Here is a 23842-nt window from a genome sequence, read left to right as displayed (position 1 = left end):
TAAAGTTTCAAAATTTCAGGTGCACTTAAATGTGTGTTTCAGGCTAGGGTGGCCAGGTTCTAAGCAAAACACAAGCAGAACCTTTTGCTTGACTCAAGTTGAACCTTCTGGGGAGGAAAGGAGGATTGGATTGCACAAGTAACCAAGATTCAACCTTTTCTCCCGAGTTAGAAAATAAATAATTTTGGGAAGCCTTAAGAATGTCTAGGGAAGGCTAGAAAGATCTTCCAACAAATCTGGGAGGTGCTTCGAGGTTCAAGGTGGGAGGAGAGTCTAAGACATGCACGTGCACTGACTTGTTTGATGTGGTCTGAATTCATCCCATCACTAATTCTTTTTCTCTCTTCTTGCTTGGCAGCGGTTGCTCTTCCAGGAAGCGGCGTCCCAGCCCTGCACAGCCCTTGTCTTTGTGGCCCATTGACTTTCTTCCTTTACGTGCTGCTCAGATGATGGCAAGCGAGCGCTCCTGTCTTCAGACCGAGACATTCCTGCTCCTTTCCTACTCAGCCACCTCTGCTCCTCTTCCTCCCCTCCTCACTGGCACACCAAAGTGTCCATATGTTACCAAAGACTGACAGGCATGACCACGCAAAGGGATCTGGTTCAGAACTGGAGCACTCCTTGAGAAAGTCATAATGTCTAGAACAAAATTTAAAAATAAAGACAAAATTTTTTTAACAGCACGTGCACGAGAGAGTGAGAGAGAGAGGAAGGAAGGAAAGAAACAGAAACACACAGAAAAGAAGGAATGAAGGACAAAAAATAGGAATGAAGAAGTGTGAAGAGCAAATGAAGGAGGAAAAAACACCCCCATGTTTCCTTGGGAATGTCGGACAGGGCTTCCTCAGGGAAGTGGGAACTTGTTTTAAACAAACAAACAAACAAAAATATATTAAAGCACAAATTTCTACCAGAACAGTTACCTTCTTTACTGCAGAGCCCACAGCTTAGCGGATGATATATCGCAGTACTCCCCTCGTCTCCCCATGCTTTCCCGCTGGCTGGGGCTGCCCCACTCCAGCTGCAGGTCCCTGCAGCAACGCCAGCCTCGGCCGTGGGGCAGCAGCCACCCCACGTGCCGGTGGCCAGAGCATCTTGCCTCGCACCGCATGTGCTTCAGTATCTCCATCCATCCGCATCTTCCAGGCTCTCATGTATTTAATTGCCCCCTGGGTGGTTTGCTTTGCCCTTTCCCCACCACTCTGTGCTTCTCACCCACCAGCCTGAAGAAGATGGAGCAGGAAGGGACCCATCACATGGACCATACTAAGTGGTGGAGAATTCCCAGCTGGATCCGGCTGCAGCGTTGGCCTCTGAGCGCCTCTTACTTTCTCTCAGCACTCTTGCTGGGTGGAGAAACTATGAGAGCAGGTCAGAGCTGCAGACAAAAAGGTGTCTCTGTGGGGTTGAGGGATGGAGTGGGGTGGGATGGGATGGGAAGGGGAGAGCAGTTGCACATCGGCTGCCCTCTGTGAATGGTTGGATGACAGTCGTCTCAGCCCTGAGCCCAGGATTTCTTCTCTGCCTCTCTTTCAGTACCTATTTATTTTGGTCTTTCATTCCATTGCTTAACTTCCCCCACCTCAGACCTTGTGGATTATGGAAAGAGTAAGGTATTTAAACCTTCTTCAACCAGACAGCGGCTCCCATGCCCATGACCCAGCCCCTGGGCCAGCAGTTCAGGCAGCTCTGATGCTGCCCTCTCACCTTCTGAGGCCTTTTAGCATGCGCCGCCTGTTACCGGCAGCATGGGCAAAGCGCAGCAACAGCATCACTGCTCAGGGGAGAGGCGGCTGAATTTTGTCAGCTCGTGCAGTCCTGCAGGCACTCGGCTTCCACTGCCAAAGCAGTGGGCAGAGGAGCTGAAAGGTGAAACAGGCAGGAAAGTGCCCCAAGAAGGATGGAGCCGGGATGCTTGTCCCAAAAGAGGGGCTTGTGCTAAACTGTGGCCCCATTTGCCACCAAGGAATAGGGGAACAGCAATGGGGGAAATTCACCTTTTTCCTGCTGGCATCATGGAAGGGTAAAGCTGGTGTCTCTCTGTGCTGCAATCCTGCAGCAGGTCTGGCCTGACCTCCTCAGGGTGGAGGCATGTGCTGCTCCAGATGAAGCCCCAAGAGAAGGGTCTGCCCTGCGCCAGCTAAGTGGGAGCTGTCATAACCTTGTTGCAACTGCAGGCAGCTCCTGGCGTGACTTATCTCCCTGCACAGGGCAGAGTTATCCCCACAGGACTGTGAACTGGGGTTTGCTAGCCCATGCTCTGGCCGTTAATTAAGTGGGACTCTTCCCCCCCAAGGGACACCCCATCCAAACTCCCTATCTGGGGTACCACAGGTGTACGATGAGCTAGCTCTCTCACCAGGGCCCCCAGTACCCATGGCTCCCTACACATTTCTGATGGATATATTAGCTTCTCTGAGACAACTGTGTTTGTCTAAAATCACCTGAATATTATTAGCTGCCTCCTGCATTGCTCAGCTTCCAGGAGCAGCTGGTGCCTCATTTCCTCTACTGATGGAGGGGTAAAGCTCTTACTTAACTCCCAAGAGATTCAGTTTGAAGTCTTGAAAGCCATCACTCTAGCTCCTGGCAGGGCATTCCTCTGTGTTAATGCCCCTGGCCACCAATGGAGAAAGGGTGGACATCAGCTCTGAGGGACAAGGGGACCTCCTTTGCAGGAGGCCTTACAAGACGGTGAGAGGGAGTGACACAGGTCTCCCTTGCTCTTGTTGCTTTTCGCCACTTCCAAGAATAAGGACTGAGTCTTTTCTGTCTCCACTCCTCCTTCCAGAGCCAGACCTTGATCACACTGCACATTTGACCAGGAGACCTGTGGCTGTCTCCCAGGGCCAGGCAGTGTTGTGGGATGATGTGGGCGCCAGCAGCATTGCTGCTTCTTGCTGCCTGTTGCCATTTTCAAGGGCAGCCAGTGCCACCATCATCTTTTAGCTGAGTTCTCTTAGTCCAGTCCTACGCTCTTCCTTTCCTCCATGCTTGTTGGAGGCCAGAAGTCATCACCCCACTCCCAGTAAGAGTCCACTTTAACTCCTAGGAGAGAGACAGTGCTTTCCAGGGGCCCTTGGGTGCTTCATGATGGCTCCTGATCTGTCAGCAGCAAAACATTTGTTTTACGTTGTTGGTTCCAGGGGACTTCTGCTGGGCAGGAGGTGGAGACAGGAGCATTTCCCCATCAGTATGCAATAGCCCAGGGCAACCATCTCACCTTTTAGGCTCTCAGACAAAGACCCTTGTGGCCTTGCTTCTACTGGCTGCTTAGCCAGGGTAGCACGACCATGTCTTGCTAATGTTTATTGGGCAGCAGAGGTGCTGTGGGGCTGGGCGGGTGCTGCCTGTTAAACAAATCCATGTTCAGGATCATGGAAAAGCATTATCTGTGAGGCAAGTGCCAGCAAAAGAGCACCACAATTTTAGAAATGGACACCTGCAGGGAGACTGTCCAAGCCCTGCTGCCAGCTCCTGCAAGGAAGGATGAAAATGCCTCACCAAACTGACCCGTGGGGCAGAGGGCAAGAAGCCTGTTGGTGGCAGTGGGTCCGGGGCAGAGCAAGGACATCACCCCAGCCAGAAGCGAAGCCTTCTCCTGCTGTCAGGCGTGGGCCTGTCGGCTTCAGTAAAAGTTTCAGGGAGCCCCTTCCCGCTTAGACCTCAGTTCCGTGATCTCTTGCCAGAAAGCAGCTGGTGGTGTGTTTGGGGGAAAGTCATTAACCCAAGTGCCTCAGCTTCTCAGAAGTACCGCGGCCAAAAGGAAGGACCTCATTTCCCTGCCAGATGTGCCGAGAGAGCGTAGCAGAGGAAGGAGGCACTTCAGCAGCAAGGATGAGAAGCTGTGCAGTGATGGGGCTGGGGTGGGGGGGGGGGGGGAGGCAATGTCCCTCCTCTCTGGGGGCAGTGGCATTTGTGGTTTACTACCCCATGCTTGAGAGGACAATTCTCCTTGCGGTGGTAATCCGACCCAGGTGAGATACAAAGCCATGCTCTTTACTGCTTGCAATTAAAGATTCCCTCACACTTTTCACTGTTCTGGCTAGATTACAGTCCTTAAACTTAATTACAGACTGTCTTCTTAAATATCTATGGTGGTTCCAACATCATGTTTCTCTTCCTGATGTTTTATGTTGCCCTGCCCACCAAGTAGGTGCTTTATTCCACTCCAGAAGTGGCTGCACTTCAGTGATGGTGGAGATTATTCCTGTACATAGTATGAAAGTCCCTGCAGAAGAAAAGTGCAATATAAATTTAAGAGACTGCTTTTATTTACAAGGAGACCTCTGCTTGGTAGTTGTAGAAATACATTACAAAGAATGCTGTGTGGGTGTTAGCCAATATATACTTGATTTCTTCTTTTTTTTTTTTTTTCCAGGGTATAAAACAGAAAATATGTGAGTGTGCAGGCTCCTGGGTATAAGTTGTAGATATTAGTAGTAGTGAATGGTGCTGTGTAGTTACAAGTGGGGCTTACAAAGAAACTTCCATTTGAAACCTCTTTTTGTAGTTGTGCATTGTATTCTGAAAAATACACTTTTTTATTATAATTTTCCACAGTTCAGTGCAAGTCCCAATAACAGCTCATCAACAGGACTTTAATCCACGGTGTTTAACAATATGAACATCAATTCCTACCACTTGATCTGAAAAGCAACTCCAGGCTGGTAATAGCAATAGACTATTTTCCTTCCATGTAGACCAGCCACTGAAAAGCGATGGAGCTAATATGTTTCATTTGATCTGGAGTTAAGTAATTTGGAATGCCTGAGCGCAACTCTTCCCAGCCGTAGGGGAGTGAAAAAGCATTTTATCTATATGAAAAACTTTGCATAGTGCACAAATGGATCGGGAACTCCTGAAGTGGAGCATTGTGATGGGCACGCGTGCAGAGCTGCCCCAGCAGAGCTGCATAGTGTGCTGCCTGAGGAGCAGCTGTAGCAGCAGTGATATGGAACCTTTCCTTTGGGAAGTAGCTTTCTTCTGGAAGGCAATAGAGTGGCAGTCAGGGAAAAAGTAGGGGGCGGGGGGCAGACGTTTAGGCTGGTGAATTTCTTGCAAAAATAATTTATGGATGTATGAATGAGTATAGTAAACATGACACAAATTGTATTTTATTCCCTATTGCTATTCAGAGTACAGAAATTTAATTTATTTAGATATGAAATCCTGTGGGTGCACTACTCCAGAACAACATGGAAATGCTTCAGTACCAAAGGGAGAGCAGGGGCTGAATTCCTCCTCCCCAGTCCATCCCTATCACTCGGTGCCAGGAAAAGCACCCTGCTTTTGTGTTGGTGCCCTGCGCTTGTCAGCCTGGCAGAGACAGTCACTGGGAGCAGCAATCGGCGTGGGTGGGAGAGGCATCCCTCCACCACACCATCGCTGCCCTGAGCCTTGTCTTCAGGGTGAAGCAATCCTTGGGCAAGGTGGTGGCAGGAGCAAGCCCTGCTCCCCCCCCTAGCTCTCAGAGGGGCCAAGGCAGGGAGTTTTACCTGTGGGAAGAGTCAGGGCATCTTTCATGCTGCCCTGAGGGACCCCAGCTGCCCCAGGCAGTGACAGACAAAGGAACCGGGGCATTTTCCCTCCTAGATGAGGTAAATGGTGCCACCTCACCCCACTGGAAAAGACAGACTTTTGCCTTAAGACAGAGAGCTCAGGGAGTTGCTGCTTCAGGGTGTTGCTGTTTCAGTCCCCTTCATCTGTCAGAGTCACGCAGACATCCATCTTTCCCTGGAAATGCTGCAGCACCCCTTTGCCTCTGTGTGCCTTCGGACAGCCTAGCAATAGCACGGAGGGGCACATCGCGGTGGGCTCTGTGCATTGAGCTGGGTGCAGCGGGACGCGGTACTGCAGCCAAGCGCTGCCTGGCTCTTGCCCCCGGGGAACAGGACCTTGCTTTTTATGAGGACAAGAAGTTGCATTGTGTCTATCTCCTGTGCAAAAGGGAGGCCTTCTCACACTCCTGGCGTTGGTAGAGACCAGTTTTGATCCCTCGCTCTTTCTCCATTAAATTGCCCTGACATGTTGTCTTTTCCGGGCTGCCCTCAATGCGGGTGCACCCCGGTATGTAGAGACAGCAAGCGTACAGCAGCAGGACCCTGTGCAGGCTCAGGAGAAGCCAGGTGTTGCCACCATTTGTATTTGCTTTGGCCCCACTGATAACCGCTCATCTCACTTGGCCTGGGAAGGCATTTAATGCAGACAAAAGGCATTTGCAGAAAAACAAGTGCTGGAGAGCTCTGGAAATTGCATTTTAACAGGACCCAATTTACACTTCGTGGTAATAACTGGCAGCTGGTGGTTTCCAGCAGGGTGCTGAATAGCCCCGACACACTCAGCATCCCAAATAATAGCTGTGGTATATATGTGTCTTTCAGTACTCCCCTTGGAAGACACCAGTTTGGCTCACCATCTGCCACTACCTAGCCCACCACAGGGGGATTCTGGGGTCTTCTGATGGCTACTTACAGCCTGGTATGGTCACATCAAACTGCAGACAGCCACTTGTGGCCCGGAGGCCTTAAACACCCTGAGAAGTACTGCAGGACAGCCCAGGGCCAGCTTCACCCAACCTGCCTGTCTAGAGAGGGAGGCAATGCAGCTTGCAGGGAACTGTAGTCTCCAGGACACCTCTTGCCCATGGAAGAGCAGTGCCATCCCACTCCATTTTGGCTGAGTGAGGTGTGTGCCCAGCGTCTAGACCCTGGGTTGGGTCTAAGGTGCATGCTGAATTGCTTTGCCATCAAGCATCCTTCCTCAAAACGAGAGAGAGCACCAGAGGCTGACAGCAGGTTAGCAGGGCTCACTGTGTCCCTGTGCTGTGTGGCTGCAGGGGACTGGGGGGGCTTGGTCCCACTGATAACTGCCTCTGGCACTTGTTACACTCAGCATCACCTCGATCTGGGCTGGCACCTTCTGTATCTTGCTCCCTCCAGCCCTGGCACAGCCTAAGGGGCTGGTGGGGCTGCCTGGGTGGTGGTGGTGGAGCCAGAAGACAGGAGCACGTGTTCAGGGCACATCAGAGACCTACTGTGGGTCACCTCCTGGCTTCATCAGAGGCAAAAGAGGGCTCACAACAGCCCCATGGGTGGCTGAGAGGGTGGAACAGAGCTTGTTCATGGTGTTCTTGAAAAGAAGAGGGCAAAGACAAGCTCCACGCTGCATTGCCATTCATTTCACTGGTGGCAGGCTCTGACCTGCAGCTGCTCAGATGCTAGGCAACAGAGACTAAAGAAAAGCCCTTAGACCAGATTTCCCAGCCAGACCTGTACTAGAAAACGTACTGATCCAGCTCCAGATCCTCAGCACATCTGTGCGTGAAGAAGCCAAGCAACCCACTGTGCCCACAGAGGTGATCGCTCAGGGAAGCTGCAAAGGGAGGTAGGGCTCGCGTCCCAGCACTCAAGCACTGCCTTTCCCTCTGCTGCCTTTCGTGGTAAGGATTTTCCCGCACAGGGCAGAGAATGAGGGAAGGGGAGAGGGAGAGATACCATCTTTTCTGGCAGCTGTTGCAAAGGTAGAGCTGGGTAAATAAAGGTTTTTGTGGAGAGCTGCGAAGGTCTGTGGTAAATCCAGGTTTTGCATGGATCTGGTATGGCCTTAAACCGTTTGCTGCTGTGGAAGGAGGCGAAATTTTGTGCTTCCATTAACTGTTGTGCTAAAGAGGAATTTGGCTATAAATGCTTGGCTTACAGTGAGACTCGTTGGCCCCAGGGTGGCCTAAATCAGCATAATGCAGGGGCAACTGGGCAGCCCTCACACAGTGCCGGTACCCCCAGCAGTGCTGGTGCCCAAAGCTTATAGCACTGGATGTGCTTTGTGCTGCGGTGGCCAGGTCCTTGCCTGAACCATTGAGCCAAGTGAAGGGTACCTGGCTGCCCTACCGCTCTGCATACCGCTCTGCATATACGTATGTCCTGTCCACCAGCCAAGTCTGTAGGGAGATAAAAGATCCGCTGCTGCTGCTGGCCAGTGGAGGTCTGCTTAGGCTGAGGGAGCTGGGCTCTAGTGCTGCCATTTAGGCAGCAAAGTGGCTTTCAGTTGTGTAAAACCCAGCTGTTATGAGTTACTCCTAGATGTTAAAAACTTGCATAACTGTGGCATGACTCAGATAATCAGCAAAAGCAGGTCCTCAGCAGGAGCTGGAACACGCCAGATGTCAGCAGCCCTGCTCAGCCACTCCAGGTGAGCAGTGACTCCTTTGCTGGCAGCGTTACAGATGCTCAGGGCACAGGCTGAGCCCCAGCCAGGTAAGAGCGAGTGCAGCCCCACTCCCCTGTCCGCCTCGCTGCCTCTGTGGCAGGTACCAGCTGCTTTCCTTTTGGTGACTGTGATATATAATACGGTGCTGAGAAGAAGCTGTCTCCAGGTGTTCCTTGCACAGTGTAGGTCCAGCGCTGGTGAAGGTGTTTATCTTAGCAGCTTGTAAAGGGATCAGAGCTGAAAACTGAGGTGTGGGTGTGTTGCAGCAATGCAGCAGGGAGGAGACAGTACTTGAAAGTGCCTTTGGGAGTCGGCATCATCTCTGTCCAGTCCTCGCCTTTCTCCCCCTGTCCATGTTCCAACCCTGAGCACCCTCCAAGGTGGGGGCATCTGGTGTGTCTTACCTCACTGGGCATTGTTCTCGAGAACCAGCTATGGGTGTCAATAAACAGAGCAACAGCCAGAAGAGGCCGTAACGGCATGGTTAGCTCAGACAGCAACTAAATTGTGGTGAGAGGAGAAAATTGATTTCATTCTGTCTTTGAAATGCCACAGGCATTGACAGGGGGCAGTGTTCAGGTCTTTTGTCTAGGCGGCAGCAGGTACCACACAGAGGTTGAGCAGAGTGGGACTTGTGAGCACTGGAGGTTTCCCTGGCAAAATTCAGATGCCAATGGGGAAGGTATTTACAGAGAGCAAAGGAGCTTTCCTGTGCATTTATTTGGTTGTTTCCTGGAGGCCCTGGTGGGTAACATCCTGGGACAAGAAGACTCTCTCAGACTTTGCTGGAAGTAACCTTTTCTTCCCATCAAACCACAATGTTTGTCCTTCTCTGCTGTCCCAGCTTCTCAGTGCATTGATGTAAGTGGCGGCATTAATACTGGGTAAAGTGGCTTAGAGTCAGTGCTTTCAAACTGATGAGCTTGGCATGTTTTCCCAGTTCTTGGGATCTTACAGATTTACCACCTCACCCCAGAGGGCTCCACAGTATGCATTCATCTCTCAGGACATGCCCCAAAAGATGTGGATGCCACAGATACGTGGCTCTTTGTGGTTTTTGTCACAGCCCTTGCCTGACAGCATGGAGACAATCTCTAAATGGATAGAAAATGTGGTGCCAGCATGTTTGTGCTTGGAACTTTTTTCCCAGCCAGAACCATCCTGCCTGTATCACAGTGCACATAGTGGAGGAAAGGGGCCATCACCCAAGATACAACTGTCTTACAGGGAAACAACTGTGGCACCTCCTGACTTTGGCCAGAAATGAGCATCAGACAGTGTTTCCCATGCTCTTCTTCACTCCATCTCCTCGCTCTGTACTTATCCTCACCAAGTTTTTCATTTCCAGCCTGGAGGGATCAGCAGCAGACTTCATCCCTGGATCCCATAGAAGGGGATCACACCAAAATCCTGTCCTCGGCTTGCGAGGGGCAGGGAGAACCAGCTCAGGCCCAATGGTGAGCCACTTCAGTGGGATCCAGTGCCAGTGGAACTATGTCACTCTCATGCTTCCAGGTCAGCAAGGCCAGTAGAAAGTATGCATTGACCTGACAGAAGTGTTTAGAAACATCCCTCCCGAAGGAGCTACACACAGACTCTGTGTATTTGGGGATACTGGGAGGTAGGGGGTGTCCTCCAGTGTCTCTTGTTTCTTTTCCCATCAGTAACCTGGGTGGGGACCCTGCAACAAAGCCCCATCCTCCATCTGCCTCCCTCATCACCACCACGTCTTGTTCCATCCCTGCTCCACATCTGATAGGGCAACATCAGCATCACCGAGCGGAGCCGGGACCCTCTCACCACCACAATACCAAGCTGTCCACAATGTTAAAAGCACAAAATACAAAGGGACTGAACCGAACCTTTTAAACAGGGTGAGATGTTTTATAAGCGTTGCCTCATCCATCCTCCCCCCGCAGCCCTGACGCACCTGCCGTGTAACCTATAGACTCTCAACGTGGATTGTTTCATTCAAATAAAGCTGCAGTACTCGAGTGGGTGAGCCTGCGTGTCCCTCTGTGCCTGGTTGGGATGACAAGGTGCAGCCTGCAATTTGTGCTCACAGTGACTGGGGCAGGGAGGGGCTCGTATTTCTGCTGAACGCTGAGGTACATGCCAGTGTTTGACCCTTGGATGTTCCCAAAACATCTGGTTAGGTCCCTGGGGAAGGCTTCTCATTTTTGCCCGAACCCCACCACAGGGACTGGGCACAGGCAGGTTTGGGGCACTTGGTGCTGGGGGAGCCTTGTGAAGGGAGGGTGGGGAGGGCGGCACAAAGCCCTCCCATGATGTGCCTTTACCCAGCTCTGCTGTGCCCTTCCCAAACCTCTCCTTCCTGCTCCAAGCCTGCAGCTATTGAGGTCGCTGGCTTCTGCTGCCACTAAGCAAAGCTGATCCTCTTTTGTCCCTTGCTCTTAACCTCTGCCTTAAGGAGAGGAGGTGGGGCAGCAGCTCCAAAACTAATAGTTGTGAAACAGCCCAGCAGCCATGGGCTCTTCGTATGGTGCCAGGTCCCTTTGTTCTGGTACTCCCTCTACTCTGGGGTCCAGCTACTCCACAGACCCATCAGAGAATGGGCAATGCTAGACATGGCTCATGTGATACCTGAGATGTCCTTCAGTGAAGGTGTCTTCTCTGTGCCACGGGATCTGTAGGACTAATCAGCTAGAGCCTTAGTAAAAATTGCCTCATCCCAGCGCTGTGGTTAGAGCAACACTTAAGAGAACTGGATGTAAGAGCCAAACAGTTTCATTTTACATACCGCAAGCTGCAGCAGTTGGCTGAAGCTCCACAGATGCTAAAACATTAAAACAGCACCCAGGTACCTGCCAAGTGGATCACATAAACTACAGCCATACCCTCCGCTTTGGCTAGTGCTAATGATGCTCAGTCAGTGGCATCTTGGGCTGCCTGGAGAAAGTTTGGGATAGGGCTCAAAGAAATGCAGAAGGGTCCTCCAAGCCAAGCCAGCATTGCTACCTCCTATGCTTCCCTCACAGTGAGCAGTTGTGAAACCCACTGGCAAAGCAAATGGGTGGTTCTATGGTTCTATGGAAGTAATCATGCCTAGTAAATGCTTCCTTTATTCTCATAATGAAAAGTAACTGCTCCAGATGGGAGTCTGGAGGGAGCTGCATGCTGGAATTACTGTGGAGCTCCAGGTCTTAAAGAGGGAAAGCACTGTTAAACAGATATATATATATATATGTATGCAACATATATATATATATGCATATATATGCATGCACATAGCATTCATCTCTGTCATTCCTGCACAAGTTCAGCTCACCCTTGTGATGCACGTGCTGACAGAGTCCAGCTCTGCCATGGCTCCTTCTCAGGGCACAGGGGCTGGGCAGGAAAGCAGGCTGCACTTTTCAGGAACATGTCTTCATTTCTTGCACAGGCTGGGATACAGATGAGACTGCGGGGGGGCAGCCAGAGAAAGAACATATGACGTTGTTAAATACCACCCAGAGAGCTATAATCTGCCCCGCTGCTGATCTTTTGTCCTGTCACTCTGTATTTTTGTCATTAATTTTTAATCCCACCTGTTCTAGATGTCCCAACATCAGGGTCTGCTTTGCAGAAGCATTCACATCTTTTAGGGTATTATTGGCTATAAAATGATACCTACTCTAAAAGCGTGGGCTCTGGCTCTCAAACAGGGTGCCACCCTTGAGAATTACCACTGATAACCCAGACTTTACACTTTAGCCTGTGTCTGTGCCTTACACCCTATCTACAGTCATCCTCACAACCTACACACTCATATATTCTTGGACTTTATGTTCCAATTATTCCCTGAGGGAGAAGATGACGTGCCAGCAATTAGAAACTAGACTAAGGTCCAGGTGGTTCCTGCAAGGTGCTCTGTACTATTGATTGTACAACTGCTATGGCTCAGCTCCTCCTGCATGCACTGCAGACAGCAGTATCACCTCTAAAGGTAGGAGCAATGCTAATTTTGTTAAAGCTTGATCACTGGGAATGCCCACCAAAAAGCCACGAGGGAGCAAGCCGTTTTTGTCTTTCCCTTGGTGATTTGATGCTGTGCAATAAATAAAGCCTGGAGCCAGACAGTGAGTGATGAAGATCGAAAGGAGTATTGACTGCACGCTCAAGTGAGTACAGCCCTTCACATGAAACCTGCAGAAACACTCATTGTAGGGTCATTAAGAAGAGGACTGTAATGCAGATACACAGGGATGCTTCAGTGCACTTCAGCAGGCTCCAGGCTGGCTGAGCGTGGGAGCACTGCCTTTGCGCCATCACACATGACTTGTTGGCAGGCTCATGATCCCGTGCAGGGCTGCCCTGGTACCTGGTGCATAGCAGAGGCTATTTCCCGTGCCACCGTGTGAACCCACCCTCATACAGTCTCTCCCCTGCCCCAGGCAGACAGCAGAGAAGAGGTGCTGCTCCTCCCAGAGGAGGACCCAGCAGCAGGAAGGGGTGAGGAGCACAGCTGGGTAAAGATGTAGCTGAGAAGGTGCTCCTGGGGCTCTGGGGACTGGCTCCTGGCACTGGGGAGGGTGGTAAGCTACAAAGCACTGAGCTAGGATGGTGGGGACCAGGTTTGGGTGCACAGCCCTGCTTGGCAAGGGGGAGGATAGCAACCACCTGCCAGCTATCTCGGGGTGGATGCGGGGGTCAGGGGTGGAGAGGGGGAATGCAGCTCTGATCTGTGCAAGGTTGTGCCTCAGCAAAGGCAGGTGCAGGGTGTCAGCCAGGCAGTAGGTGTGTGAAAGCAGGGATGGGAAGGTTGCGTGCAACCTTGGGTACGCCACATGCATGCATGGGGTTGTGCGTATGTTTGAGGGCTATGTGAGTGGCGGATCATTTCAGCAAATCCTTTGGAACCCTTTTCCCCCATTCCTCTCTCCCCTCAAGTTCCAAAGCAGTTCTTTCTTGCCATGAGTCTGTGGCAGTTTCCCAGAGAGGAAAGGAATACTTATTATGAGCCAAAACTGCAGAAAATGCAACAATCTGGATTTAAAACATTCTGACCCTGTTATTTTAACAAGACCAGAGAAAACAATAAATGGTGCTGACTGGAGAAGATTTATGGCTTGTGCGACAAGGCCAGGATTTATAAGCAGAACAAAGTGACCTAAAAAGCAGACAAGATTTAGAGATGCAGACTGTAGCTACAGCCCACCACAGCAGCAGCAACCCACCAGCCCATGTAAGTCCCGGAGCAGATCTGGGTTGTGAATCTGGCTGGGAAAGCCTTGTCCATTGGCTTGGTGTGCAGGGAAGGGGGAAGACATGTTGGATTATATTATGCTTGGATATCTGGTGATGGAGGGGGGCACCTCCCTTTCTCCACACACACTGTCGTGATTTTCTGTACTGTGGTCCCTTATACCTGCCACACGCCCATACCCATGAGGGCTCTGACTGTCCCTGACCACCTCCCTCAGCACTTTTCTATCACAAGTGCCCTGGGGGCTTTTGGTGGGAGAAGGCAGATGGTGCAGTCTGGTCCCCTGGGCTGGCTGCCCCGTACCCAGCTGCACCAAGGGCTCAGGATGCTGGAGCTCTCCGCACTAGCTCTGCTACCTCATCTAGCATAAGGCAAAATCGCTGCCTGCTCCTGCACCTCACGTTTGGCATGGAGCCAGTACTCATCCCTGCCATGGAGAGGGAATGGAGATTAATAGCTAGTGACTTCACACTGCCTTGAGGAAAGAGGCTAGTCCAGTGCCTGATACCTCGCAGCTGGTGGGTACAGGGGGATGCCAGGGCAGGCTGAAGGTTTTGGCAGCTGGAGCCTGGAGCTGCCCCAACCGTTCCTGCCCCCCACAGGAGCACACTGCTGGAGAGGGCCATTGCTCCTTGGTGTGACAGAGAGCTTAGCCTTCACCCACTCGTTGAGCTGGGGGCTGTGTGGCACGGGAGCTCACTGGGGCACACACCGACATTTCCCAGGGAGCAGGGTGCTGCATTTCACATGGCTGCCAGATACGTTGATGTTACAACTGCAATGCAGCACAGGTCACTCCATGCAAAAGCCAGACTGATGTTCCTCTGGAGGCTTTCCTTGGGAGCGGACAAGGCAGGAGAGATAGGGCTGCTCCTGCAGGGTGCAGGGCAAAAGCCGAGTCTGGCAGGAGTGCAGTTGTCAGGCACACTGGCTGCACAGCTCTGAGGGAATGTGTTTACCTCTCCTTGGCCTAGATGTTTCAGAGAGCCCAGCATCTAACCAGAAAGGGCTGAAGGCTCATAAGGAGATGCAGGAGTCTTTGACAGCTGCAAGCGGACAAGGATCTGCCTGTTTTGCCCTCTAGATATTGAGGCATCACATTTACAGCATAGCACAGAGATATCAGAGCTGACCACAGACCGCAGGCCTTGAGTGCCGGAGCACACTAGACAGCAGAGAAGCCAGCAGCACCTCATGGTCTGCCCAGGGCAAAGGGCTGCAGCTCACCTGGCTTTGCACAGCCTCACTGCCAGCTACCTCTGACAGCTCCACCTTCCTCTGCAGGCAGCGCGACGGATTGGCTTCCCCTTCCCCCCTTCTGGCTTTTGCCAGTGAAAACATTTCCATCCTCAGTCCTGGCCATTCCCTGCCCCAAACATGGGCTCCTCCTGGTATTTCAGTACCTCACTCCATCCCTCGCTTTTGTCCTGCACCCCTTGCCAATGCTGTTTCGCTCTCACTCCCCAACCCTTGCTCTTGATCAGGAGCAACTTGGAATTCATGCCTGGGTCTTCAGGAAATCAGGAACCCTGAAATCATTTGGTCCCTTCTTCTAAGAAAACTGACAGCATTGCCATAAAAATGAAAAATTCTTAAAATAACGCAATGTGGGGAAGCTGTGTGCCTCCAATGCCCACCACATCTCCCTCCCGGCATTTCTGGCTGCATGCATCCGCCCCATCAGCCTTCCCCATGACTGTCTCCATGATTTATGGTCTTAATAACTGAGCCTGAATCCTGCTGCCCACCCTCGAGGCTCATAACCAGTCACCATTCAAACTCATCAAGTGGCGTATTCTGGTGCAGTCTAGACCATCTCTTCAGAACAACGCTGCCCCTTGCTCCTCTCCTCTGAGGGAGACACCTTTCCTGGAGGAGACCTCTGCACAGGCCTTCCCCTTCCCCTTTCACAGGACACCTTCCGCTACTTTTTGATATAAGTCATCATCAGCCTCCTGCAGCAGCAGGGGAAAGGGATGCTTCTCCACCTGGATGTACGTGTTCTTCCTCTGCAGCACATTGGTAAAACACCAGCTCCCCCTACGTGCATAAATGCCTCCCCATGCATGTTCCCACCAGAGGAGAAGGTGCAGAAGAAAGCAGGTGCTCCCCTACAGTTTATTGTTGAATGACTGTCAACCCAGGGACCTGGGCACAGAGGAGGACAGAAGAACAGGGAGGCTCAGGAGGTGACCATGCAGAGTCTGAAAGCTAGGGGTGGGGAGCCCCCATGCTGAGTGTCTTTGCAGGCACCACCCTGCCACAGAGCACAGATAGAATCATTTAGGTTGAAAAGATCTTTGGGGTCACCAAGACCAATCATTAACCCAGCACTGCCAAGCCCACCGCTAAACCAGGTCCCTAACTGCCACATCTACACATCTTTTAAACACCTCCAGGGACGATGACTTAACCACCTCCCTGGGCAGCCTGTTCCAATGCCTGACCACCCTTTCACTGAAGACATCTTTCCTACTATCCCATCCAAACCTCCCCTGGGGCAGCTTGAGGCCGTTCCTTCCTGTCCTGTCCCTCATGACCTGGGAGAAGGGACTGACCCCCCTGCCCACAGCCCCTGCCAGGAGCTGCAGAGAGCGATAAGGTCCCCCCTGAGCCGCCCCCTCTCCAGGCCAACTCCCCCAGGTCCCTCAGCCGCCCCCCGTGAGCCTGGTGCTCCAGCCCCGTCCCCAGCCCCTGCCCGGCTCTGGACACGCTCCAGCCCCTCAGCGTCCCCCCTGCAGTGAGGGGCCCAAACCCAGCCCAGGGTGCGAGATGTGGCCCCACCAGGGCTGTGTGATGGCACTCAGGCTGATCTGCTCCATGACCTTCCCCGGCACCGAGGTCAGGCTGACAGGCCTCTAGTTCCCCAGATCCTCCTTCTGGTGCCTCTTGTGTCACATTTGCTAACTTCCAGTCAACCAGGACCTCTCCCTCCCCGTTAGCCAGGACTGCTGATAAATGATTGAAAGTGACTTGGTGACCTCAGAGCCATGTCTCCCAAGACTCTTTCTCTATTACCCCTTGGGCTCCAGGGCACTGGTAAAGCCCTGTTGATTCCCAGTCTCTGGCAAACTAAACACCTGCTCTCCTGCTTGCACTCCAGAGCACATCACTCAGAAGCAGCTAAAAGGAGGTGAAAGACCCCAATTAGTCTCCAAAGAGTCTGCTTGCGGTGTTGAGAGCTACTCTAAGGTCTCCTGGCTCCTTGGAGGTAAGGCTAACCTCTTGGACTAATTGACAGGGAGGGCACAACGCATTTCCCCCATCTCTGATCCCAGATGCACTCCCACCCGCCCCCGAAACACCACCCTTCAGCCATGTGACAGCAGCTCAGCAGCTGATGCCCCACCTGCCCTCCCTTCTGCAGATTAATGACTCTCTAATTGTTCTTCATGCAGCACTGAATAAGGTGGGGTCCTTTATTTGTCACAGAGAGTGCAGAGGAAAGGCGCTGGGGCATCCCCAGAGAAGCAGGAGCTAACGAGCCATCTGGCTACAAGCATTTGCTTTGCTTGTAATACCTGGTAACAGGTACTGCCCTGGAAGCTGGCTCAGGAGGACGGAGCACGGAGAGGGGTGAGGGTACCATTAGAAGCTACAAGACCTTCTGCTTTTGAGCAAGTATCATTTTCACAAAAGCCAAGTGGCCACCCAGATGAGCATCAGTGCTTTGCCGGGCAACAGAAACAAAAAAGCCCAGGCCACACCATGGCGGAGGGGGGGGGGGGGGGGGGGGAAGGTGATCGGTCCAGCCAGGAATCAACCCCTGAGGTAAGAGGTGGACACATGTCAGCTTGGGGGAATGTGTTGGAGGGAGTCTACCTGTCCTCTATGAAGAAAACAGCGGGTACAAAGGGGAAAAAACCCTCCCTAGTGCTGGCCATGGGGGTGAAACGGGAGCACTGACTGACCCTATAAATGGATGCTCTGTGTTCCCCAAACACTGAGTCATGGTGGGGTTCTCCTGTCCTCCTTACTATCCCCCACGCAGGGGTCTGGGTTCTCCTCAGACCACCCCACACACTGCTCCCCAGGGGATGCTGCAGGTCCTGGGCTCCCCTGGTTGCAGAACAAGAGGCAGCCAGCTAGCTCGAAACAGTTAACAGTTCTCCTCAGCCACATCATGATGGATGAGCCCTGCCCCATGGAAATGTCACTGTCTGAACAGAGCATGAGCTCATTCCCTTCCACCTCTGATCTCAGCAGTCAGCCAGCTGGGATGAACAACCCCCAGCCCTCGCTGGGGCAGCCTGGCCTGGCCTCCCACCTTTTGATGACGATGCTCAGGCATGAGAGGCAAAAGGAGCTGTGAGTTTTCAGGGTGTAACGCCACTCAACCCAAGGCCTACCAACTAATAGAAGAGGGGCTCCCCTCCTCTGCCAGGGAGAGAAGGAAAAGTAAATGGATGAGGGATGGTCTGATCAAGCATTCAACCTTGTTATCTAATTTGAAAAATGGGCAAATGAGGTAATTATGGTGAGATATCGATTCGTAGCAACATGCTCCATGAATGCCATAGCAATAACTCTTAGTGCTGCCACACAGCTCCCTCAGCCCCCACCCCCACCCCGCAGCTGCAGAAGGCAAGTTCAGGCTTTTTGCTTTAGCCTATATGTGTTTGAGAGAGAGAGCCAGCCAGTGTAGGCAGGGACAAGGCCACCTTCTGCCCCCAGGATGGGCCTGGGACTGCTGGCCCCCACTGGAAAAATGTCCTTGGGACCTTGGCTCTAATGGTCTGTGTTTCTTGTGTCTGTCTTCGGTCAGGTCCAGTAAAGGCAGCAACTGGGGAAAGAAGGAGTCATGCTGGTGGAAAGTGTCAGGAGGCAAGAGAGAGGCTTCACTAACACTACCAGCAGCTTCCTCAATGGCTTTGGTCAAGCCACTCAGCTGTATCCTGTCCAGTTAGGGCCTGAGCGCTTTCCCACTGCAACATCAATATTTTAAGCTTTTGCTCTGCATCTGGAGACAACCATCTCCGCAGCTATGAATAGCTGCCTTTTAGGAAGTTGCCTGCTATGTTGGTAGTGCCCAGGTAAGTTCCTCGCAGGCTTATTAAAGATGTCAGTAGAAATAGGTTTTCCTACCAAATTTCCATTTAACTCTGTACAATTTGTACGTATTGCACACACTACAGCATGTAGTCTGCACTGTGACCCAGAGCGGTGCGGACCTGTGCCATAACCTTTTATCTTTGGTCTGTTCGCATAAGAGCCAACATGAACATCTGTTATAGTCAGATGGAGGTAGCAGATCCCAGGTATCCTCTGCACTCTCATATCAGACCAACCACCCTTGTCTGGCTCATGAATTGCCCCTGCAAGTGGGCGAGAAACCAGCCTGTGTGCCTGGGAGTCGGGGGGGAGAGCTGGGGTCCACCTGTGTAGATCTGTTGCTCAAAGCAGGTCTGCAGCTGGGGCACCCCTGAGTGGGGTCGGGACTCACAGCACAGGAGCCAGAGCACCTGGGAACCTGCTGCCCAGCACAAGGCTGAGCCTGCTCAGGTTGTCCTCAAGGTGCCCAAGTGTCTGTCTTCTCCACAGCACAGTCACATCAGGAAGGTCCAACAGGTACCACCGCTGCACCCCTTGTGATGCCAGAGGCTTTTCCTGGCAGCTGCTGCAGCTTTTTCCCTCCCAACCAATGACTTGGGAAACTGATGGTGTCGGAGAACAGTCACAGCTCTATTCACAACTCAGCCACTTACCCTCAGTTTCACCACTTGTAAAGTGGGTGATCATTATAATCCCCTCCCTCCCTGGGGACGTAAAGAGTCAATGAATAAGTCATAAAAAGGAGTGCTTTGAGATCCATGGGTAGGAAGTATTCCAGGGCTGTTACTGTTATTGGTAATTGCACATACTTATTCCACTTACTGGTAATTCAAGCTACATTAAAGTCGTTCCCTAGATGCAGGAGACTTCACACAAAATATATGACCTTCTGTTCCAAAAACACAGGCACCTGCCAGTTGTACTGAAGCAAGTATTACTGTCTTCCTTTCTCCAGCCTCCTTCACAGACACTGTCTTGTGCACCCAGTTTTCAGCAGCACCTTGGCTTCACCCTGCCCCTCCAAATGGTCCTAGCCCCATTTCCATGGCCAAATTTGAAAGCCTTTACCCTTTTCCCATCCTCCCAGTTTTCTTCACTGCACCTAATCCCCTGCTACACTCTATTTCTCCAGACAGTGTTCCCTCAGCTTTTGCCCTTTGCTTGTCTCATGCCTTCTCTGCTTGCCTCCTCAATAGCTCCTTGAACACGCACTCCTATATCCTGTGCCCCCACCCCTTCTTCTTCTTCATCTGTAGAGAATGTGGAAATCTCTGAGTTATTTCATTACTCAGTTTCCCCACTCCCTTTGTCCCACCACCCCCCTGGGTACAATGGGGGGAAATTCCTTTCCCAAGAAAATAAGTAAGTAGGAATGTCTCTCAGGACCTGGTACCACAGGACTAAGGTTACCTGTAATAGAAAAACCATCATCTGGACCATTAACTTGAAACAACTGCCAGAAGGAGGTAGAAGAAGCAGGACATGGTAAGATAGCATGACCGGTGCCTGGAGGCAGCGTAGGATGCTCGGAGAAGGTGCTGCAAGAAGATGCACTGTATGCTGACTGTGCTTTGCTGCTCTGGCGTCATGCCCCTGCCCTCCAAAGAAACAGATGAAGGACGTTATGATTCAAAAGGGCTGTCCAGTCACAGTCCTGAAGGGTTCATGCTGGTCTGATCCCACTGAAAGAGCAGCTGTAAGAAAGTAGATGGATGTACTCCTCCTTTGCCCACCCTTCCCCTCCTCCAATGCAGCCTGCCGTGGTGACCTCACCTCCTCAGACATCCTCCTTCCCAGCTCTCAGACCTGTCAGCCCACACACAGGCCATGCACTTTTGCTGCCCAGCTGTGCACACAGATGGCCACTGTAATGTCTTTTCCCAGTTGTCTTACCACCACGTGAACCCCAGTGTGGCCTTAGCAAACTGCTCAGCATAGAGTACCGGCCTTCCTACTGTCACCAAGAGATAGGTCCATTTCCCTACCCCACACAGGCACGTGGCACGTGGCTGTAGCTGTGTCCCTGGCCCCTCCATCCTCCTCATCATCCAGGCCCCAGTTCCCCCAGCCTTGTGCCCCCATCCTGAGGAAAGGACCACAATTCTCCAGAGAGCCAGCGTGAGCTCTCCCCGTAGGTCTCCTGCAACCCCATTGCCACCAGGAGATATCTTCTCATTCCTGACAGCTCTCCTGTGGGTCGTGCTCTGATTTTCTGAAGTCTGCTATCTGAAATTTTAAACCTCTAAACATTGATTAAAAACTACCCACTGACAGAGAAAATATTTGTTAGTTTACTCCAAGTTTATTAGATGTTAGACCTAATTAAAAGTTCCAATGCGTGGTAAATGCTTCTTTAATTACAGTGAGACAGGAACATTAGAATTGTGGTTTTGTAGAAAAAGTACATCTAATTAGCCTGGTATATTTAGGGCATTATTTCTATCTATTTGAAATACATTGCACTACATGTTGCTTCTTCCATTCAGAGCTTTACAGAAATGTGTTCCAATCAAAAAACCACTTTTTTTTTAATTTCCTTCTACATTTTTTTAATGTTTAATTTATTCTTAATGAACGAAACTAGACTGAGAATCCCCAGAGGATGAATTCCCTTGTTTATGCACAGAACAGATAGCAGGCACTGCGTGGATCGGTACTGGGGTCTTTGTTAGGAGCAATTGGGGAGCTACAAATCCATCGTTCAGTCCTTCACCTCAGCAAGCGCGTCACTAACAATGAAGGCAAGTTTTTAGGATATGGACACTTAGTCTGTGACACTGAGATGATCTTACTCGATTTATCCGTGGTTCTATTGCCAGAGGCACAGTCCTGCCCTTCTCCCATCTCTTCCAAAATGTCTTTTCTGATTTCCAGACTATCCACCCTCAAAATTCTCTGCTGGCTCCACAAAGCTGATAGACCCGAGCTTTGCTTCAAACTCTTTGCACAGAAACAACCTTCACTGCCCTGGCACCCCTGCCCCACAGCAAGCCTTGGAGAGCCGCAGTATAGAGTTGGCTGGTGTAGTTCTCAAGCTGTGGATACATATCGTGTGTCTAGTGGGATTACCCTAGCTCCAAGCTGCTATTTTGTGGGTGGGGAATTATGCTGTGTATGAAGGGGAGAACGTGATGGAGGGACTGTTTTAACCATGCAAGGAACACTTCATGAATTTGTGGTCTGCATTAACTGTAGGCTTTGCTCTTGCAAGTGGCGGGTGGTGAAGCCTAGCATGCTTCAGTAACCTGTGTCAGGACATAGCTGCTTTTGCATCATTTGTAGGTTTTCCCAGCCCAGTAAAAACTTACTGGGTAATTCTGGGTGGGTTTTTTGGGGTTGGTTTTTTTTTGTTGTTGTTGTTTTGGAAGTAGCTTTGAAATATCCATTGCGACCACTAAAAAAACCAACCAAACAAACAAAAAAAACCCCAAAATAACTAACCATGTTTATTGAAGAAACAATTACACTAAAGTAGTGATAAAAAAGACAACCATCCCCCCACCCCTCGCAAATCTCTGGGGTCTGCCAAACTCCACGTTGGCAACCTGAAAGTGTTAATTGGAAGGGAAGGAGAGTGCAAGCGTTCAAGTAGTCTGTGAACAGGCTTTGCTTACTCCTCTGCATTAGGCACTCTGAGCCAGTTGCTCCAAACCAAGTACCAGAAGCCACAAAGCTCACATGAACCAAACCAGGACCCACTAGCAGCCCAAGGAGGGATACTACCCAGTGTCCTCGCCTTGCACACACAAAAGCAGTGTGCTAAGCTGCCACTGTCCCAGCTGCCCGGGGAAGGGCAGTGATAACTCACAGAGAGCTGGGGTCTTGCTGAGGCGTTGCTTCAGGCACTGTCTCTTGCATGAGTGCCGTTGCACATAACGGCACTGAAGCGGCTGCTGGAGCATCAGCGTGGTGTCCCAACAGCAAATAATTCTGAGTTTTAAAAAATCAGGCAGCCTAAGTCTAAAACCGTGAATCATAGTTTTCAAGTATCCCTACTTACCTCCCTGAGAGCCAGAAGGTTCACACCAAAGGCCAGGAGAAAGAAGAGGGAAAGGGCTGGTGCATGTAGAGATCATCCCTGGAGAGCCAGCGATTTATATTCCCAAGGACTTTAATGCAGCTGGAGTGCCCAGCCAAGCCTCATGCATTAAGACTCCTATGAATGACCTACTCCCCTCCACTGGGCTTGCATGCCACATGGTGACAATGCAAAGTCAACACAGCCCTGACCTCATGATGCAAGCAGTCAAGGAGGGAAAGCCACCTCCCCTGGAGGCTGCAGCAGGGCATGGAGGGCAGACAGATCAGGACAGACCTCACCACACCATGTGCTCACGGCATGTTTCCCAACCTAGCCCTGTGGTCCCTTGTGTCTCACGATGTGCCATGCGGGGTAGAGCCGCGGTGCTAGCAGAGGGGAGACATGAGCAGGCATCCAGAGTGCTGACAGCAGCTGAGCAGCCAAGCACTCACTCCCCTGGGGCACCTGCAGTGAGCGGGCACAGCAAGGCTGGGAGGCTGCAACTGCTGCCTGGGGATTGTAGTGCTGTGAACCCGAACACATTAAACAGGCCAGTGGAGCTGTGATCCATGGTCAACACTTTTACAGTAGGGACATAAAGGAATAGCAATGAACTGGTGTAGTGTGTTCACCGAAATCAGTTCTTTGAGGGAGGGCATGGCCGGGGGGCGGGGGGGGCAGAACAAAACCACTTCTGCTTGCTGGGCATGTAATCCTGCAGCTGGGAGAAATCACAGACATGGCACTTGGAAACCACTGGCATTTGTGCACACACATGCACATGTATGCACACAAGGGAGTGGGAGGTCCAAAAACAAAGCCCCACACCCCTTAGTGTGTTCAGCAGTCTGTGTCAGAGAAACTGAGCTAACCGTGAGCCAGGAGGTCCCCCGTGGTGTATGCTGCCACTTCCCATGCAGCACTGAGGAGAGGAAAGGTCTATTCTCAGGGCAGTCCCAGGCTCACATCTGATCAGATCCATGGGGACTTTGCCCAGAAAACAGAGTTTCACCACCTCTGTTTTTGTAGGTGGCCACCTAAGCTGCTGAGAAATCTTCCTGAAGAACATCCTGTGCAGAGAACCCAGAGCAACTCTCATTTACAGCCAAACAAAACTTTGAAAGTTCTTCCATTCCTTTTCATTATTCTTGTTTAATTTCCTTGTGCTTTGAGTAAGAACAGATAATGTGGGTTTTCCATGAAGATATCTATGTACAATAGCTCTGTAGGTTACACTCAGGTATCTTAGTGTAAAGGAATGAAGGCAGGTTAGTGAACATTGATAATATACAGCTGTGGGCTGGCTTCAGGGGTGGTGGGTTGGCTGAGGTGGATAATGTGCAGCTGTGGCT

The 23842-nt window shown here is 51.3% G+C and overlaps 1 protein-coding gene across 8 annotated transcripts in view; it reads left to right on the top strand.

Annotated features, from left to right (window-relative positions):
* Positions 1–23842, top strand: part of MDGA1 (MAM domain containing glycosylphosphatidylinositol anchor 1) — a 204968-nt gene that overhangs the window by 144715 nt on the left and 36411 nt on the right. For 6 of the 8 annotated variants that reach the window (XR_013931335.1, XR_013931336.1, XR_013931337.1 and 3 more), the window contains exon 17: positions 359–1371. Coding sequence is in view for 1 of the 8 variants with exons in the window: in XM_080407880.1 (XP_080264006.1) it covers positions 359–450 (92 nt within the window). In the remaining 7 variants the exon portion in view is untranslated. Of the gene's footprint in view, positions 1–358; positions 12720–23842 lie in introns of those variants that run through there. The other 2 variants (XR_013931341.1, XM_080407880.1) reach the window with 2 other exon arrangements.

This window comes from Falco punctatus (genome assembly GCF_963210335.1).
Source record: "Falco punctatus genome assembly, chromosome: 12".
Taxonomy (NCBI): Eukaryota; Metazoa; Chordata; class Aves; order Falconiformes; family Falconidae; genus Falco; species Falco punctatus.
The sequence above is the reverse complement of the archived record's forward strand: the minus strand, read 5'-3'. Positions and strand labels throughout refer to the sequence as shown.